The sequence below is a fragment of the Polistes fuscatus genome, unplaced genomic scaffold, assembly GCF_010416935.1.
Source record: "Polistes fuscatus isolate 324 unplaced genomic scaffold, CU_Pfus_HIC Scaffold9, whole genome shotgun sequence".
NCBI classification, from domain to species: Eukaryota; Metazoa; Arthropoda; class Insecta; order Hymenoptera; family Vespidae; genus Polistes; species Polistes fuscatus.
This window is the reverse complement of record NW_025113173.1, coordinates 1,723,545-1,744,363: the sequence shown is the minus strand read 5'-3', so window position 1 is coordinate 1,744,363 and position 20,819 is coordinate 1,723,545. Positions and strand designations below refer to the sequence as shown.

Genomic DNA, 20,819 nt, shown 5'->3' with positions numbered 1-20,819 from the left:
CGCAGCACCTGTCTCTCATCATCACCTTCCTCCTCCCCCCTCCCCAATCACCTCGTTTTGGACGTTCGTCGATCTAATCAATTAGATTTCAAGAAGATTTCATTTTGTTCTTTTATCATTCCCCATTTCTATCTCTCGTTCTCGTTCTCTTCATTGCCGAGGACGGCGGATTTTCTAATATTCATTTTTCTCAAATTTCCTTTTTACTTCTGCTATGGTATTTCTTTTTCTTTTTTTTTTTTCATTCCTTTCTTTTTTAAATTAATTTTTCTTTTTATTAGGCCTCTCCCGACGTGTTCGGAGATTTCAAATATTTTGCACCTGCGTTTCATTTCTTCCTTTCTTTCTTCCACCTCTGTCCATGAAGTCGGATGATTATGGTTGCACCATAAGCACAATCTATCCCATGGTTTCCTTTTACAAGTACGTCGAATATTTGTCTTCTTTTTTTTTCCTTTCATTCATTCTTTCTTGTTTATTTATTTATTTATTTATTTTTATTCATATTTTTATATTTTGTTGTCTTTTATTTTTCTTTATATATATATATGTATTTATGTATATATATATATATATATAAAGAGCTTCAAAGCGCGTATTTAATATCATACAATTAACGAATGGCAATTAGGAGATGCACGAACAATTCCAAAAGTATTCGCAACAGGCTCGAGGATGATCCCAGTGTTGTACCTGACGAGCCGAGTACTGAAATAAAAAAAAAAATAAAACATAACCGATATTGTTAAATTTACGAGAATAATAATAATAATAATAATAATAATAATAATAATAATAATATATTATATGAAGTATTCTATATATGAAAAAATAAAAAAGAATGAGAAAGAGAGACAAAATGTTGAACAAAGTTTAAAAATTGAACGAAACGTCGAATTTATTAAAATGATAATAATATTTTTGCGACTGATTGTTATTCGATCGAAAATTCTTAATTGAACACCATATAGAATTTTTAAAAATTTATAACTTATACTTCGAATAAAAAATTAATTTCGAGCTAGAAGTGATAGAATATTTAAATAATTAAAAATCTTAATAAAGAACAATACTGTGTTCGATATATACCTTAAATAATTGTTAATTAATCGAAGAAAATGTATGGGTATATATTCGGTGCACCGGCCTCCTAGAAATCCCCCGTTAGACTAGCACATTGTCTTCTATGAAAGTTCTTTTATTAAAAGTTGTTTACATTACTTTCCGTAAAAGGAAATTCTATTTATTAGGAACTTTTACTTCGTGCTTTTAATATTATATATAATATACCCATTTTCTTCTCGATTAATTAATATTTAAGATATATATTCGTTAAACTCAGTAGAAATCACGTATAATGTAAAAAAAAGAAAAGTTTCTAATAATCATTGAACTATTACATCGTTACACTTGAAATAATAAATTTAAATAATTCTTATAATTTGTGAGATAACCGTGAAAATTTGAATGATCAATCCGTACTATTGATACCACCCTAAATATAGTTCAATTTAATAATACAATTCTAACTTATCCAAAATTAGAATATTAAAGCAATTAAAGCAATTATAAAGATAAAACGAGGCAAGTAAAATTCACCTTTTACGCCAACTTGACCGTCGGGTTTCCTTTGGCCGGTTTGAAAATTAGGAGGTGGTTGTAGATAATTGATACCAACTATAGTTGCAGCTGGTTCATAATGTATAACCCTTGGACGATCTTCCTCAGCGCTTACTTCTGTGCTCTGCCAATAAATGTCGTATATCGACGCACTGCAACGTATTTTCAGCTTGCCGTTCATGAAGTGTTCGTGCGTCACAAGAAATTGAAGGCCGATCCGGGACACCTGCCATTCGGACTCGTTCGTATTCAACGGACTATACGTTTTCACGTGGGATGGATTTGGCTGTAAATTAGAAATACAACGGGGGGGAAAAAGAAAGAATAATATTTCTTTTGACTCGATGATTAATGTACGTGTACAAATATATATGTATATGTGTATGTGTGTTACCGTAAAAGACCGAAAAATTGGAGAATGTCTAAATTCACATGGTAGCTTGGTAGTGTATGTTTGAAATGTTAATGTATAAGAATAAATCTAAGTATTCGGTCTTTCACTGACATATATGGTATATGTTAACAAGCATACATACACACATATATATATAGAAAGAATATAGGGTTGATAAACAGGAATACATCTATTCGTGTTAGTATACTATCTTTAAAGCTTCTTCGAATACGCTTTTCTGTGTTACGTTCTATCGTAAAGAGTAAAACAACGTGATGGTAATACCGAAAGATTGCTATAACTTGTCAAGAATTGAAGTATGTATTTCGTATTTTCTCTTAACACTTCCTCTTAACCAACTCTATCCCAATCTCTCTTCCCAAAATCCACTTTGGTGAATCGCGAAAGAGCATTAAATAACGTTTTATACGCTTTTTGATATTCCAATTAAACTTGATACTATAGTATATCGTAATACAGTAATACACAGGTATATATGCATATATACGAGGAATATATAAACAAATTTCAATACGAGATAGATAGACGTACCCATTTCTCTGAGTTATTATAGTACTACTGCTGTTGCCAATTGAAAACCAATCAATATTTTCTTGTAATATAATATTTATCAATTCTTTATACGGATTGAAACATATTTTGGAATTATCAAACTTTTCAATTGATATCAATCTTATTTTTTTGCACGAGAGTTTGATAACACTACAATTGGTTTCTGATTAAAAGAATTTTGAAGTTTTTCCTTTACAAACGTGATATTAATTGTTTCAAATTTGTAATGAAGAACAGGTACGAATTCATTCCTGTAACTCCATTATACCTATATATATACAGGGTGTCAGATGTTTTCTCGTACAAACGTTGCGTACAAATTAAACGCATAGATCATTTAAAGTTTTATTCAAAAGTCATAACATAAATTATAAAACTATTTAAACGCGTTGTTCAAAGTTTTCCACGTTTATTTGAATACGAGTTTGATATTACTGTAGTACGTTATTTATGACATAACGAATTTCTTGTCAATTTCTATTAATTTCTACAACTGCATCCTTCTATTATAACATCGAGCATAACTATCTCACGTCAGAGTAATATAAACTTCTTGTTTGAATTTTCCCCATAAATAAAGAAATCTAAATAAATGGAGTAAAATCAAATGTTTTTAGACAGCCAAGGTAATGTTCAGAGTTCAAATTACTCCAAAATAATAAACAACATACGCAAAACTGTTAAACGTCATTTAGGAAAAGGTGCATTTAAATAATTTTACAATTTATGTTATAACTTTTAAATCCAATTTTAAATGACCTATATTAATTTTCTATTCTTTTTGTGCGTATAAAATACACTCACAAGGTATATATATATATGTACCTGTTGTATACGTGTTTATTAGACATTAGGAAAACAAGATAGATTGAAATAAATGATACTTGTCCCCATACCTGTCGATCATTGATGTACCAAGTGAGATTGGCCGCTGGTTTGCTACGTCCGGATGTGCAGTTCAAACGAAGTCTATCGTCTATCCGGTATTTCCTCCTTAGTCCGTGTATCGAAGGCCTTCGAGAGGGTAATTCTACAAAGCAAACGAACCGACGTCTACATATATGTATATAAATGTACGTACATATGTATGGGAAGTTATTCGAAGCACGTTTCAAACGTAGCTTTGACGTTAACCAAAGTCTTGAGATTCGAGCCACCCTATACATACTATCTATCTATCTATTTATAGCATCCATCTACCTATCTATCTATTTTTCTATTTTCTCTCATACACGAAACTCACTCCCATGTGATTAAACTTTTTCGAAATTCAACGCGAAACCACACAATAAATATACATATATATATACATATACATATATATATATACTTGGTGGAGAAGAAACAAGTAGTACTCGGGAAAAAGTTTATCTTTCTTTTTGATTTGTTGTTTCTCTTCTTTTCTTTATTATTCGACGCATCGATGCGTCATATAATATGCTTGCAATATTTCGAAAACATCTATCAACGATATTGGATGCATCGGAGGTATTTTCTCTCGTCTATTTTCTTTTTTATCTATTTTTTCTTTATTAAGAGTTAGACCTTAGATCGTTGTACGGATGCTTGCATATATATATATATATATAGGTATATAATACTTACTTACTTAACTTACACCTTCTATGCGCTTAACATTAAGCTCCGAGAGTCAAATTGTTCGGGAGGGGTTTGTTGGCTCGTTTAAACGCGGATCGAAACTTTTGCCGAGATTTAGTAGCAGTATAATCGTGGTAGGATTATATAAGATAAACTTTGTTACGAATTTATTTATACTTACCTACAACATTCATGGTGGCCGAGATCATAGCCGTGTGAAATGATGGTTCATCCGCTGATACCTCGCAACTGTACAATCCAGCAGCGTCCAATTCCAGATTGGTCAACGCTACCTGTGTCGCGTTGCTCTCCGATTTCTGTTCAAATTATTTAACAATTAAATAATATTTTATTACTATATATATTGTATATTCTTATCATGACAAGTGTAATGAACAAAATGACGATGATTATTCAAACGAAACACACACGTGTATATATATATATATCTTATAATTAAAGCTTTGCTCTCTGATTTCTTCACTAAAGGCGGGAAAATTCAAAAAGGAAAAGAACGTTTATCTCTGTAGACGACACATTTATCTCTGTCAATTACACGCTTTAACGCGTACGACCAACCAGCCCCCTTTATTACTTGGAGAACTTTAAACGGCCTTTCTAATGGCGCTCGTTTCAACCCTTTCCTGTCCCTCCCCTTCTTCTCTTCTCTTCCACCTCCTCCTCCTCCTCGTTCCTCTCTTCCTCGTCCCTTATACTTCTTTCATCGTCGAATTAAATTAATACGAACGCTTTGAAATCATTCTTAAAGTTCACACGATCTTTTGCCCTTTTTCAAAGTTCGACATCAAAACCGATCTGTGTACTTTTTCTTTTACAACTTTTTCCTTCTATCTAATTTCTTCTTTTTTTTTCTTCTTTTTTCTTTTCTTTTCTTTTCTTTTCCTTTTAGTTTTTCCGTTACATTAATTACCATCTTTCTATCTAATACGTCGTTCAACTCATTAATTTATCACGCACGAATATCTCTATGAAGTAGACTTTATTTAACTATCATTCTTTCTTTCTTTCCATCCCTCCTCTCCTCCCAGTTTTCTTACACACACACATAGACACACACACGCGCGCGCGCGCGAGTCATTGAACAGGGAGCTTTTGTACGAAAAGTCGCAGACTCGGGGGTTCAGAGCTTATTTTTTCAAGCGCTTCCCGATGAGCACGAGCTGTGTCATTAAAGTCAAGAGATTGTGGCCTAGCATGAGGGGTGGGGGTGGGGACAGGGGGGAGTAAAGGGGAGGGAATGAGAAGAAGAAGAAGCTCAGGGTGAAAGCGTTATGGTACGAAAAGTACGAAGTACGGGGGAATATTAAATAGCGTTTTCATCGATTTTCTCTGCTTAAAACGTGACTTTAAAGAGGGAACGATTAGACAGAAGTTAAGAGAGAGAGAGAGAGATAGATAGATAGATAGATATATATATATTTCAACCGATATGAAGTTGAGAGTACGACAGTAATCTGCATAAAATATTTTCCTAACAACTTTCGGACAGGTGCTTTAGCAATGAGTACTCCCTTGGCGTCCCTTTTAAACCCTCTTGTCAAAACGAAAAATCTTTCGGGATAACCGAGGAGAAAAAAAAAGGGGGAAAAAAGAGAGGAATATCATCGAAAGAATTTTTAACGATGCTAGAAAATAATCCTCGCAAGAAGAAGAAAAAAATAAATGCTACGAATTAACAGTTAAACGTTAGTTTCATCCGATTTTTTATTTTTTTCCATTTCCGTTTACTCCTATTTTTGTTTTTTTTTATTTTTCTCTTTTTCTTTCCTCGATATTTTATAAAATAGAAATGAAAATTGAAAATAAATAAATCTGCTAAGTCCGGTAACAATCGTTATCGTAATAGAAATATAATCAATATTTAAAATTGTATAGGTAGTTTATTAAAGAAAGGAAAAAATAAATAAATAAAAAAAGAGTTATTGTGTTAACGCGAAATCCAGTAGTTGTTCGATTTGTATATTCAATTTACAATATAGTGTGTATATATATATATATGCGTGCACGTATGTATGTATGTATGTACGTATGTATATAAATTTAATCTGGCGTTTACGTTTAATAATATTCCCTCGGGGATTGCATCGATCCTGTTGCACCGACCAACGGTTCCGATCAAACTCCAAGGAAAAAGTGTACTTACTTTTACCGTATTGCATCTGGCTTCTTTCTCTTGTCTATTTTTCATTTTGTTTTTTTCTATTTATTACGAGTATATAAAATTGATTGAAGTTTATATACATATAGAGAGAGAAAAAAGAACTAACTTTTGAAAAAAATCCTAAGTTTTGTTCCTAATCAAGCTTTTTTCCTTTACCCCCGGCCCCTCAAAAAACTGGATTTCGTGTTTTTACAAATATAATAATTTTGTATTCCCTTGAATACAAAAATATTTATATATACGTAGGTATATATAGCATTTTAAAAAATTATTCAGCTTATTTAATATTTATGAAATTATATAAAAGTAATAATAAAATAAAATGAAATATATAAAATAAACTCCCACACGTGTGGAAATGAATATAACGAAAAATCAGTAGAATTTTTTTTCAATTTATTTAATATTTATGGGAACTTCAAAAACGTAGAATAATTTAGTTATAACAAAATCAAATATAATTCATAGAAAAGCAAATAAAAGAAAGAAAGAAAGAAAAAAAATATTTTAACTAACTACAACCCCGTATATAAAATATGAATTATAATTTAACTTCGTACTACAATATTTCTTTTGCCGGAGGTGATTTCAAACCAAAAAACATAACGTTTTTAATTATAAAATTAATTAATTTTTTTCGTATCCATTATTATAGTACCTTAAATCGATTATTCGAATTTAAAAAATGATTTCGGAATTTGAATAAAAGAAAAAAAAATGTAATTGAAACTGTAAAATAATATTAGTACTTTTTTTTTCTTTTTTTAAGATAAAAAAAAAATAGTTCGGTTTATTTAATATTTATGAAACTGAAAACGTGTACGATATAACGATGTGTAATAAAATAAAATAGATTTCATGAGAAACCAATTAAATGCAAATTAAAATAATTAAAATTGATATAAAATATAAATAATAGAATTTAATTTTATACTACAAAAAAAAATATATGCGTCTCCTATGATTTTAAATCAAAATGTGTGTTAACGTTTTTAATTAAAAAATTAATTAATTTTTATATCTCAATTTGACCATCTTATTATCGATTACGCGAATTTGAAAAATTGATTTTCCACTTGTGTTACAAAAAGAAAAAACGAATATGAAATTAAAACAATAAAATAATAATTATATCTATCAAAAAATAATTCAGTCTATAGAATGTCTATGGAACTACAAAAATATAATATATACATACACCAAACATAAAATACGAAAACGTATGAAAAAAAAAAGAAGAAAAAAGAAAACGAACATTAATATAACTAAACAATTCGTAAGAAATATAAATTATAAATTAGTTTTACTGTAATATATAACGCTTTTGGTATCTGAGAGACAGATAAATTCATATCAAATATATTAACGTTTTTAATTAAATAATTGATTAAAATTTACGAACCCTTTAATATCCCCCAAAAAGAATTGACTTTTCGAAATTGAAAAGAAAAAAAGAAAGAAAAAAACACAAATTTCCAAACAATATTTTTCTAACAGAAAATTTTGATAGACCAAAAGAAAAACCCTAAAATATCGATAGACGACAAAAAAAACAAGAGAAACGACTATTCCTAGCTGTAACGTTTTACGTTTATTCGTCGTAGGTGATATCCTTTATGGATACGGTTTATGTGCAATTGACGAAAAAAAAAAAGAAAACATCGAGATTTCGCGAGATGTTCTTCTATGGTATATCGAATAATACTGATTTAAACGTTTCACACACAACAAGTAGTTTATTTTTGTTTGCTCGAATGAAATTCATTGTGTGGGAATAAATATACTTTACGCATACAAACAAACGAAAATGTTTTCATGCAAAAGGGAAAAAGGAGAAATAATGGGAAGAAAAAAGGGTTCAGATTAAATGCACGCGATCAAAGTTATCAGTTATTTGGACAGGTAGTTAGATAGATATAACCTTTTGTTATCAGCTCGATAACGCGCCAACAATTTTGCCCCAATTGTTTTGGTGCATTGATACGCTACCTAGCTCTCATAGGTTTACAAAATGCATTCGTTATAATCGTCACGCGAAAAGTGATCCTCCTCCTCCTCCTCCTTCTCTTCTTCCTCCCTGTACTTTCGTAAATATCGTTGAAGTTATTCTACGTTATTTTTTCTTCCCTTTCTTTTTGTTTTGTTTTCTTTTTTTGGTGAAACACGCGTTCAAATCTATTCGAAACAATGACGAGAGAATTTACACTTACAATTAATGATTCAAAGGGATGAATTTTTCCTGTACCGGGTTAAGGTAACTTAATATTTTTCCCTTTTCTTCTCAACGACAAATGTGATTACACGAGAGAAGAAGAAGAAGAAAGAAAAAAGGAAAGTATTTTCATCCCCTTTCTCTATCTCTTTCTCTTTCTTCCTTTCTTTCTTTCTTTCTCTTGTTGGTATAATAGTTACGGGATGAGATAGAAATGAAATCGAATCCTCTTTCGTCACCGAATAGCGACGATGATAACGAAAAAAAGGGTAGGAGAAAAATAATATAATATAATATAGTATAATAATAAATAAATATAATATAAAATAAAATAAAATAAAATAAAAAACTGGTGTGTGTACTTATGTACGCACGTAAGAAGTTATACTTCTTTGCCGTACCAAACGAATATAACCTCACTAACCTCAAAATAACTTCAAAAAATACTTCAAAGAAAAAAATAACTTAAAAAAATAAATAATTATTATTATATATATATATAAGAAAGAATAAAAAAAACTGGTGTGTGTACTTATGTACGCACGTAAGAAGTTATACTTCTTTGCCGTACCAAAACGAACATAACCTCAATAACCTCAAAAATAACTTCCAAAAATAACTTAACAGAAAAGAAAAATTTATTATTATTATTATTATTATATTATTATTATAATTATTTTTAAAAAAAAAAAGGAAAGAAACTATTTTCAATTGATCGAAGTTATTATATATTAGAAAGAATAATAAAATATCAATATATGCCATGACGGTGATATATTAGTTTCCACTTCGATCATTTAAGTAAAGCAGCGCTGAGTACGATTAGTACTTGGATGGGTGACCCGCTTGAGAAAAAAAGGGGAAGAAGAAGAGAAGACAACGTCATGCCGTATACTTGAAATCGCTTTGCCGCGCGTCGTAAATACCGACAAACTTCATGGTGTCGTTTTCCAGACGCTCGGAACAAAATCACTCCCCATTACATTTTCCCTAACGCGCCAAAAGAAGGTATAACTTCAATAAAATAAAAATAGGAAAAGAAGGAAGAAGAAGAACTCACGACAAAAATACATGTATAAATGTATGTGTATATTATCTATGCGTGTAATTTTATCGAAGATATTGTTATTCTTGTTCGTGAGAAATGAGCAAAAGGAAAAAAAAAAAAAAAGAAAAAAAAGAAAAAGTAAAATGAGTAAGAAGAAGAAGAAGAAGAAATATAGAAGAAGCGTATTGCCTCGTGAAACGTTTCGTGGAAAAGGTTTCCCCTTTATATAGTCGCGGGTACCGTGGCATTAAACGAAGCTCCGAGATGGAGAGAGAAGTTGTTAGAAGGGTTGGAAATGACGGAAGAATAAGAGGGGAGAGAAAAAAAAAAGAAAAAAAAAGAAAAAAGAAGAAGAAAGAGGATCAACCATCGTCGTAGGTTCGGGGAGAAAAAAAGGGCTTCATCGGGAAAGTGTCGAGAGTAATTTTATAATACATTTCGGCCGGAGATATAAAAGATATATATTTTTACTTTCTTCTATTTTTCTCTCTTCTCTCTCTCTCTCTCACTTTCTTTTTCTTTTCTTTTTATATAATATATCCTTTTCACTGTTTTATTTTGTCCCCATTCTTCAACCCTTAGACCCCCACCCCCAAGCCTCCAACCCCGTTAATAAACTCCTTTTGCAAAACGAGTTTACTCAGACGTACTAAATCATGCATGTATACGTACAACCATAACTGTGTTCAAGAAAATGGTTAAAGAGTTTCCTTTCCCCATTTATTTTCGTTGTTCTTTTTCTTCTTCTTTTTCTTCTTCTTGATAGGATTCACCATCAAAAGAAAATTGTAAAGGACCAGGACGGCGTATAGGAAAGTGGGGGCCAGGTAGGGGGAGGGGGTTAGGGATGCAGAAAGACGACAAAGTTTGCTTTTAAGAGTTGTGCAAAGTGGCCTCGATCGTTCGTGCAATTAAGTTGCATCATCCATTAGACTTCGCGCAACAAGCAAAACGCCCTTACAAGTATCGAGGGAAAGGAAAATGACGTTATTCTATTATGGAAATTTGTATATGTATTTGTATGCGTATAAAAACTAACATCCCTTCCTCCTCCTCCTCCTCTTCCTCCTCCTCCTTCACCCATATATCATCGTACGTTGCAAAACATACGTATAATCGTGTTACCATCGAAATTGCTTTAAAACGTTGATAGAAAATAAATGACGAATGAAGAAGAAAAAAAAGAAAGAAAAGGTAATAAATAATTGTATTTTTACATTAAACAATCAGAACTCGTCGTCCGAATGGTTTTAATGTATGTAACACATTTCAGAAAGTGTATATGGTATGTGTGTGTGTGTTTTAGGAACGATAAAGTTGAATAAAAATTGCAGGATTTCTCTCCCTGGGGAGAGAAGGACGAGATAGGAATTGAAAAAAAAGAGAGAGAGAGATAGAAAGGGAGGGAAAAATAAAATTAATCGAATTTTTCGTTGACAAAAAAATACCTATATACACGTATACGTATACATACAATCGAGATATAACGCGTAAATCAAAAGCATCGCTAAATCATTGGACCGTGTCGTGTAAAACTACCCTCGTAGACCAAGCAACGATTCTCATAAGGGCCATACCTTTTCCTTTCAAGGTCTTACGAGAGAAGGACCCAAGAGAAGAAGAACAGTTGCCCTCTCACCAATTCGAAAACTTGTTCGCGAAATATCTCGATGCCATATTTTACTGTGAGTTCGATTATGGTTCTTCATCCAACTTCCCTCTCTCTCTCTCTCTCTTTCTTCTCTTTCTCTCTCTTTCTCTTTTTAGGGCGATAAATCCTCCAGGAGGTACGCTCCTTCGGGATATACCTGCTTTTTCCCCCCTTTCTTTCTTTCTTTCTTTCTTTTTTTTTCATCTTCATCTTCATCTTCTTTTTTTTTCTTCTTTTACTACTTTCGTAGAAAAGAGCTGCTTCTTCTCGAGATACACAAGGTGTGTGTACGTGTGTAGATATGTAAGTAAATTCGGTGTAAGAAAAAAAAAAAATAAAAAGAAAAGAATAGTAAGAGAGGCTAACTATTATATGAAAGTAGATATATATATATATATATATATATATGTAAGAAGTGTGATGGTGTTACATAGGAGGACTCACCTTTACCGTCAAGTTCCCATTGGGAAAAGTCTTGACGACTGGGTTCTCGTTCGGAGCATAACGATAAAACTCTCGACCCCCTTTGTACCACTTGACTGCATACAACGGGTCTTGTTCTATATCATACCAACAATTCAGCAATGCTGTGTCTCCTTTCCTGACGGCTGTCGGTATCTGGACACGTACTTCTCGCAGACCAGAACAGATTCCTGACGAATATAATAATAATAATGATTATCTTTTTAATATATTTTTTTTTATATTTAATCATAATGATATATATGTGCTCGTAAAATTATATGAAAGTGATCTAAATCAAAATTTATAAAACAAGATAATTCAATTTAACAATTATTTATTTTTCACACCGCATTTATTTGAAATGAAATGAATTCTATGTAATTTTCACGATAAATTGTCAAAAATGAAACGTTAAATATAATGTTTATGTTATTTCAATATTATTATAATAATAAAATTCATTTGGCGAGTTTAAATGTAATCCTTTTTAATTATCTCGAAACAAGAGATACGTGAGAGACTTCTTAGACCACTTAGATAATTATTGACACATATATTTAATATGAATATCAAAAGTTACACGAGTTCTTTTTTTCTTTTCTTATTAATATTTTCATAATTAATTTTCCAAAAAAAAAAAAAATAAGAGCAACAACAATCCATTATGCAGTTTCAAAGTAAAATTTGAACAAACTCCTGAGTTTAAACTCGCGAACTTTTAATTCAAGCTTAATAATTGCAATGAAATAATCAGTATATCAATAGTTAACGATTGTTCCCATGCTAAAATGATTATTAATTACAAATATTACATATGCGTGTGTGTGTGTTTGTGTGTTTGTTCTCGTTCGAATGAACTTGATATATTATATATAGTTACGAATACGATATTATGCGTATATCAATTTGAACTTTGACTTTACGCAGTTTGTGTCAATGAAACCGGGCCAAGGATTGGATGGGATGGGAATGAAATATAAGTGAGGTGTCATTAAAATTTGAACTTCAACGTTTTCAACGAATGGAATGGAATCTCTTGCGTAATTAGATCAACCCGATTAAGTGTCGGAAACTAAGAGGAGAGTAAACGATTAACGCGATGTGACTCGATCGTGTTTTCAAGCACTTGTCAAAGAGAAGAAAGAAAGACAAAGAAATGGAAAGTGTGTGTGTGAGTGTAAAAGAGAGAGAGAGAGAAAGTGTTTGCACGTTTGCAAACGGGTAGATATAGCTAAAGTTTCCTACGATTAACCCCTGAAGTATTTCATAAATTACACCACCTCCTTTTTTTCATTTTCTTTCAATCGATTCCGCGTGTATACCTGTTTTATTATTTATTCTTCTTTTTTCTCGTCGACCTTGAAATTTAGTATACAATACTAAAATTATTCCAAAATGACGATTAATTTGTTTCCATTGTAATTTCATTCGAAAATTTTATTAACATTTTATTTTATTGTTTCCTCTTATTTACCTCGCACACGTTTAACCGATTCAACTGTGACAACTTTGATTCTCTTACGAGAATGAATAAAAAAGCTGGCTGTTCTAACTCGTTAGAAAAAGATAAGTAAGTAAATAAATAAATAAGTACGTTGCGGTAGTAATCGTTGGAATTTTAACGCCGATCATGAATAGGATTCTTTTTGATATTATTTCTCTTGTCGCAACGCGGTAGGAAAAATTTGTGCTCGTTCTTGAGAACGGGTGAAAGAAAAAAAAGAAAGATAAAGAGAAAGAGAAAAAGAGAGAGAGAGACAGGGAGAGAGAAAAAAAAAAACAAATAAATAAATAAATAAAGAAAGAAAGGAAGACGAAGAAATCGTTCTCGCACGAAAAGGAGAATGGGGGCTTCGGAATAAATCGGGTCGCTTGCCACGAAGAATTACACTACGTTCTCGTTATAAAAAAGGCGACTCGAGTTTATTTTTTTTTCTTTTTTTTCTTTTTAGCGACGATCCATTCAAGACGTTTCTTGCGGATAGGGGAAAAAAAAAATAAAAAAGGAAAGAAAAAAAGGAAGAAATAAACAGAGAGACGAATCCACAGACGACGGGGTCGTGAACACCGTGCTGCAACAGAATGGAAAATGACGCGAAGAAAAGTACGTCTGCGTGATGGTGTGTATTGGTGGTGGCTTTTTAAAATAAGGGATGAACGTTATCGCCAAACCTAAAACGGAAAAGCCTAAAGCATTTGTAGCAGGTTATGTCATACTTCTCACGGTTTAAGCTACGCTTGCGTGTTTCAACCCTTTAACACCTGTACTGCTGCTGCTACTACAATTGCGTAACATTTTTCCATCCGTGAAACAACAGTACCAAAGGTACTCCGTTCGGAGAATAAGGTGAACAAAAAAACGAAACGAAACGAAATACAATAAAAAAGAAAAAAAAAATAAATTATTATACCGAGGTAGAGAAATTTATTCGTCCTGAGAGATATGTACCACTAACAGAGGGTACCGGTATTTCGATTCATCCCTTTAACGTTCTACCCTACCCTACCCTACCCCCTACCCCCCTCTTCGTCCTCCCTCACAACGAACAGGAGATCGAATGAACGGTTTTACATTTTTAATCAAACTTAACATTCTGTGCAATTAATTGTTTGCTTTTTCTTTTTTCTTTTTTTTTTTTGATCTTCGAGACAAATATTGAAACATTTTATTTTAATATTGTTTTACGATAATGCAAAATTGGTGTTTAATCGTGGTTACCGATTATAGTTTTAAAAAGATATGCATTTAACTGTGTTATATTAAGTTTTGGTGTTATATTGTATTAATATAATACCGTTTTATATTGTTATCGTAGATGAATCGTTTTATTTGTTATTTTATTCGATATCAAATTAAATATTATTTGTATGTATTAATATAAAAAAAAAAAAATAATATATATATATTTGTAACTCTTGTGTGGATAATGACTGGTTATTTGATATACATAAATCTTCAGAAATTGTTAACGTTAATGGCTACTTTGTTATTGCATTAATCGTAAAATATACTGTTTTATTATTATCTAAAAAAAGAAAAGAAGAAAAAAGAAGAGAAATCGTTTTATTTATTACACAAGTCGGCGTGTATGCATTGGCTATTATTTACATTTAAAAAGGTGAAAAATAAAACAAAGACTATGAATTGCCGATGAGTTTAGTGTTAATGTACTCTCTGTTGTTACAACGATTACAATGAAGCATTCTCATTTCGTTGAAATTCTCTTTTGGTAACTATTTAAATGGATTAATAATAATTGATATTTAAAATGACAAATGGTTAAGCGTACCTACCATTCGCGTTCCTGTACGTAATACCTACTACAATTCTCATGGGATAAAATCATTGGCAATGGAATCGACAGTTCAATGACGCACGATCGCATTTATTGTTCGAGTAGGGGAAAAAAAAAAAGAGAAAAAAATTGAGAGAGAAAGGAAAAAGAGAAAAAAAATGAAATCCCATCCCTTCGCAAAGCATTTTCTTCGGTTAAGAAAATAATAGGATACATATAATACGTATTTCAAGTGTGGTAAAAGAAAATGACGTTTACTTGACGATGAAAATTTCTCTCTCTCTCTCTCTCTTTCGTTAGATGCAATTTATTAGAACGCAGGAATAAGAATGAAGTAAAACAACAGTAGTGCTGATATTTACTTGAGTATCGTGTGCAAAGGATTATAAAAGATTAGATAAATCACTAACAGTATAAGACGTTATATAAACGCATATTTTTTACCGTGCCGAGAGTTTTTCCATTTGTAGGTACTCGACGTGTATATTTGTATTATTCAGAGAAAGAGAAAACTACTGTTCGTGAAATGTATAAAAAAGGAAGAAGAAAAAGACAGAAATAAAGAAATAAGAAAAGATAAAATAAGAAGATTCTTTTTTACCGGTCATGTTTAGAAAGAGAAGTAGGATCGTTAACAAACGAGGTTATAATAAGTTTTCATACATATATATATATATATATATAAATAAAAGAAAATACAAAAAAAAAATATCTCTAACGTTAGATTGACGATACGATATGATCAAAGCTACTAACGAAGCTTTCCTCGTACTATTTATTTCTTTCATCCCCAATAGTCTCTTTCTCTTTTTCTCTTTTTCTTCTCTTTCTCTACCCTCTTTCCCTTTTTCTTGATTCTTTCTTTCTCTCCCTCTCTTTTTTTTTATTTTTTTTTTTTCTCCTTTTCTTTTTTTATTTTTATTTGAAGGAAGTAAGTACGCTTACAGGAAAGACCCCACAGTCTAGAAATAAATCCCCGCGGTCGGTAAGCGCGAGACCGAAAGCTCTGTTTGTCCGTCTTAAACCAAAGCTGAGAATCCTCTTCTATCGTACACCCCCGCCCCCTGCCACCACACAACCAACCACCCGAACGTTCTTGAGTTCGCTCAATGAAATACACAAGAGATGGAGAGAAAAAGGATAAAAATAAAGAAAGTAAGTAAAAAAGAAAGAAATAAAAGATGAAAAGAAGAAAAGATAAGAAAGAGGCAGATAAGATAACCGATATCCGTGATCGAGTTCGACGTCTTTGTTGACGAATGTTTCCTCCCTTTCTTTCTTTCTTTCTTTCTTTCCTTCCTTCCTTCCTTCTCGTTCTTGCATCCTCCCTCGATCCTCCCCCACCCCATTTTCCTCAATCCCCTCCCACACCAATCCTCCCTAAGGACGAACGTTTCAAAGATAAGGGATGTGTCTCATGAATATTTATAATGAAAGAAGAAGGGGAACATAAAAAGGGAAGGAAAAAAGAAAATGATAGAGGAAAAGTGTGTTATTTTCTTCCACGGTTAAATAAATAAATCGAACAACGATAAAATGAGCTAATAATATATCGAAGAGTATAACGAATCAGTAGAACGAATAAACGAATGAACGAACGAACGAGTAGAACGTCCGGTTACAAGGCAGTCCCGGATGCGGGAAACCCAAGGATTCTCTCTCTCTCTCTCTCTCTCTCTCTCTCTCTGCTGATAATTCCAACGTAACGATAACGATTGTTCGTTTGGTTTCTCTTATCGTTGGACGGAAACGTTGTGCGCGTTTCTAACTAATATACATTAATCCTATACGTGAGGTAATATATATGTATATTATATGTGTGTGTGTGTGTATATACGAATATATGTGTATAAGGGTAGGTTAAGGTATAGAGAGAACAAAAATGATTATTATAGTTCAGTAGAATTACGTAATAAAAATTTCATACAAAAAAAAAATAGAACAGTTTAACAATAACGAATATAACGAATAACGAATTATTTAATTAAAAAAGTAATGATCGATAAATTGGGAATATAAGCTCGACTGTATTATCGATTAGAAAAAAAAAAGAACAGGTAAAACTTGTAATTACGAGTTTTAATAGAGAAGACGATGATAGTTAATGATCATTATGTTATTATGATCTAGATAACTATATTTAATATAGAGTACATGGGTATCTTCCGCGTTGTGTAAGAAGTACTTAATGAGTGCCACGTGGAACGGTTCTAGAATTTACCTCTTTCTCTTTCTCACTTACTCACTCGGATCGCACGTTTTTCTTTTCTTTTGTTTTCAATTAGGTATATCTCATTCTATATGAACATTCGAAAAATTCGAAGCTAATAAAAAGTGTCTAATAAAATGAATAAATATATCGTACGTTTAAATCATCGTGATAAATGATAATGCAAGATATATATATATATATTAAACGCATGATAATAAAGTGAAACGCACCGAGTAAAAATTTGGCATGATCGATCCTCGTAGAGAAAGAGGAACACACTAGTTTTTCACGAATCTTGGCACGATCCTAGTCGAATGCTAATAAAAGGATCGTTCACCTCCTTTTCTCTATCTGGCTCATCCTTAGCAAGAGAAAGAACATTATTCGAAAGAGGAGATAAATTCTCTCAAGAAAAATCCTTGCCAACTGTGAGTTAAAGACGGTAAGAGAAAGAAAAAGAAAAAGAGACAGAGATAGAGAGGCGGGGGGACGGGGAAGGGGGAGGCTAATAAGGAAAAAAGAGAAAGAAATATATATGACGGATGGAATAGAAAAAGATTTACAAAAGGAGATGGAAACAAAAGGATATAATAATAATAATAATAATAGTAATAATAATAAGAAGAAGAAGAAGAAGATGAGATGATGACTAAAAGAATGAAAAGCTATATATTTCAATATGTTTAAGCATGAAGGAAGGAACGAAACGAGTGCAAGGAACTCGGCTAATCCATACAGGATACAGGGGCAATGGCCCGGAGGGAGAAAACAAGGAAAGAAAGAGAGAGACAGACAGAAGTGGGACAGAGGGATGCTGTGCGAGAGAAAGAGAGTAAGAAAAATGAAAAATCGAAGGAAAATAGGTAAATCTAACGTAAGAAATAGGAATTAGGAATATTGATGAGAACGAGTATGGGGTATAAAGAGGGGAGGAGGAGGAGAAGGAAGAGGAGGAGGAGGAGGAAACACATAAAGAGAGATATAAGTATACTAATAATAAGAGAGAATAAATGTTGTGGTCAGTACTCACCCAGGATATGAGCGAGGATAAGAATTTTTCGATCCATCGAAGGAGGAGGAGTATCCTCGGGCCCAATAATTCGCACAGACCCCCCCCCGGCATTCACACGTTAATAATTATTTTATTCACGGTATCTGCTAGATCGTCGTCGTTGCTCTCGTCTCGCGTCGAACTCGTCTTTTCGCATATCGTCGCGTAGATAAGGAGTGAGAGTATTATTAGGTGTGTATGGATATCTGTGTGAGTATGCGTGTACGTGTGTTAGTGAGAACAGAGAGAGAGAAGATAGAGAGAGAGAGAGATAAAGATATATATATATATATATATGGAGAGAGAAGGAGGTAAAGAGACTCTCCTAAATAAGATCTTCCTCAGTTTTCCTTACTCCGAATGAGGATCTTCTTCTTATTCTTCTTCTTCTTCTTCTTCTTTTTCTTGACACACTCTAAGTCGAATAATACGAAGAAGATTTGAAGAAACTTCGTTGGGCTCGTCTTCTCGTCTCGTCTCGTATGATGATGATTTAGATTATAATCGCGAACTCAAAAACACACGACGGAATGGTCGACGATAAAAGGGTAACATCCCCTTTCTTACATAATAGCGATCGAGTCACCTGAATGTGATTGGTTCGGTGTATGAGTGAATGAGTGAAAGAGAGAGAAAGAAAGAATGATAGAAATAGTATAAGTGTAAGAGTGAGAGATGAATATATATATAACGTTACTAGTTATACGTATAATAAATATATATATATGTATATATGTATATATATATATATGTATGTATAGAAAGATCTTTCGTAGGATTTTGTTGAACGTGTTAGGAGGGAAATAAGAGGAAGAATAATACGTCGATGCGAGATCGTCGATCGTCCTCGAAAGAGTGTCGTCCTTTCGTGCTCCGGAGTTTGTCTCTGTGTCAGCGTGCGAAGACCCCCGGTTCGTTGGTGGCTCGTTTCCCTTTCTCTCTCACTCTCTCTCTGGGTATTCCTCTTTCGCGCAGAATCAATTTTCTCGCAAAACGACGTCGAGCCGAACCGAACTGAGCCGAGAGCCGCCAATGCGCTCGCGCACAGAGTATAACATACAACACGCGCTTGCGCATCTATACACAGTTTCTCTATTGCGAACCTTTCTTCTCCTCCCTTTACCGTCCCCTCCTTACTCTTCTCCTCTTTCTCTTCCCTTCCCTTCCCTTCCCTTCCCTTCCTTCCATTTCTCTTCCTCTTCCTCTTCATCCTTATACTCTACTATTACTACTATGACTACTATGTACTCGGATAGGTGGTGCTCGCCGCTTGAAGGGTAGGAAACGCACAAGGGGTTGGTTCGTTGGTTCGTTGGTTGGTTGGTTGGTTGCATCGGCTCGCAAGCGTTTGCCTTATTCTACTTCTTCTACTTCTTCTTCTACTTATTCTTCTTCTTCTTCTACGAGCAAGCGAATTGCTACCCTCTCTCTTTTCTTCCTTCTTTCCTTTCTTTTTCTCTTTCCATTTCTTTTCTCTTTACACTTTTTCAGTGAATCACTCTCGTGCACCGTGATTTTTCCAAGAAAAATTTTCCTCCCCCTTCCTCTCCTTTTTTTTCCTTTTCTCTTTTTCGAAAGAGGGGAGGGTTTAATAGTCAGTTAGCAGTAGAGGTAGTACCCCCTTTTACTAAGTAAGTACATTCCTTTCGTTTTGCTTTTTGCCACGTTTCTCGACTCAGAGAGAAAGAGAAAGATCCCTGGTACCTTTTGATTCGAGTATGGCTTCGGTCGGTGGTTAATTAATTGGTTTAACATCGAGTTAATTGTCCCACCTGATCGATAATATCGATCTTTTTTTGTTCAAAAAAAAAAAACAAAAATCTCGAAGAACGTGTTCTATGTAAGATCGAAAATGTCTTTAGAAATTTATGCCACCGCCCCTTCCGCCCACCTCTTCTTGATCGACGGTTAATTGAAAACTATCGGCTGTTAATTTTTCTTACTTTCTTTCTTTCTTTCTTCATTTTCTTTTGTTTTGTTTTTTTACTTTTTCATTTTCTATTCTTTCCTATTCATTTTTCAAAATAAAATACAAGTACCACGCGAGCGAACAACGTGTATCCCTTTTCTATATTTCATTTCAAATATATTATATAATTCCTCACTTATAACCGTAAGAAACTAATTTTCTCGAATTAACTTTCGATAGTCGTTTAATTAATGTCACCGTTTTCTTTCTCCCTTTCTCTAATTTCCTTTCTCCGTATAGAAAATTGCGAGTCATGAATATTTGACGAGATCCAGGTAAAGATCGAAAGGTGTAATTAATGATACAATTATTAAAGTCGGTAAAGAAGATCGACTTTTACTTCCCCCATGCCCCACCTACCCCCTTTTTCACCATGCAGTAGTTTCTTTACTAACGTCGTTAACGATTCCCCCTTTTTCGAGCCTGTTCTTTTCGTGTTTCTTCTTCTTCTTCTTTTTCTTTTTCTTCTTCTTCTTCTTTGAAAGCAATTCTCCCTTGTCCTGTCTCGTCCTATCCTATCCTATCCTCTAAGGTAAATGGTTCAATC

General features: G+C 32.9%; 1 protein-coding gene across 1 annotated transcript; it reads right to left on the bottom strand.

Moving 5' to 3' along the window:
• Window positions 1–534: 534 nt before the first annotated feature.
• On the bottom strand, window positions 535–19,417 carry LOC122525532. Its single transcript, XM_043648387.1, has 6 exons — window positions 18,283–19,417; window positions 11,724–11,932; window positions 4,368–4,503; window positions 3,484–3,617; window positions 1,600–1,906; window positions 535–708 (listed from the first exon to the last, which is right to left on the bottom strand). The coding sequence occupies exons 1-6, from the start codon at window positions 18,317–18,319 to the stop codon at window positions 614–616; spliced, it is 918 nt and encodes a 305-aa protein (XP_043504322.1). The 5' UTR covers window positions 18,320–19,417; the 3' UTR covers window positions 535–613.
• Between the last annotated feature and the right edge of the window lie 1,402 nt (window positions 19,418–20,819).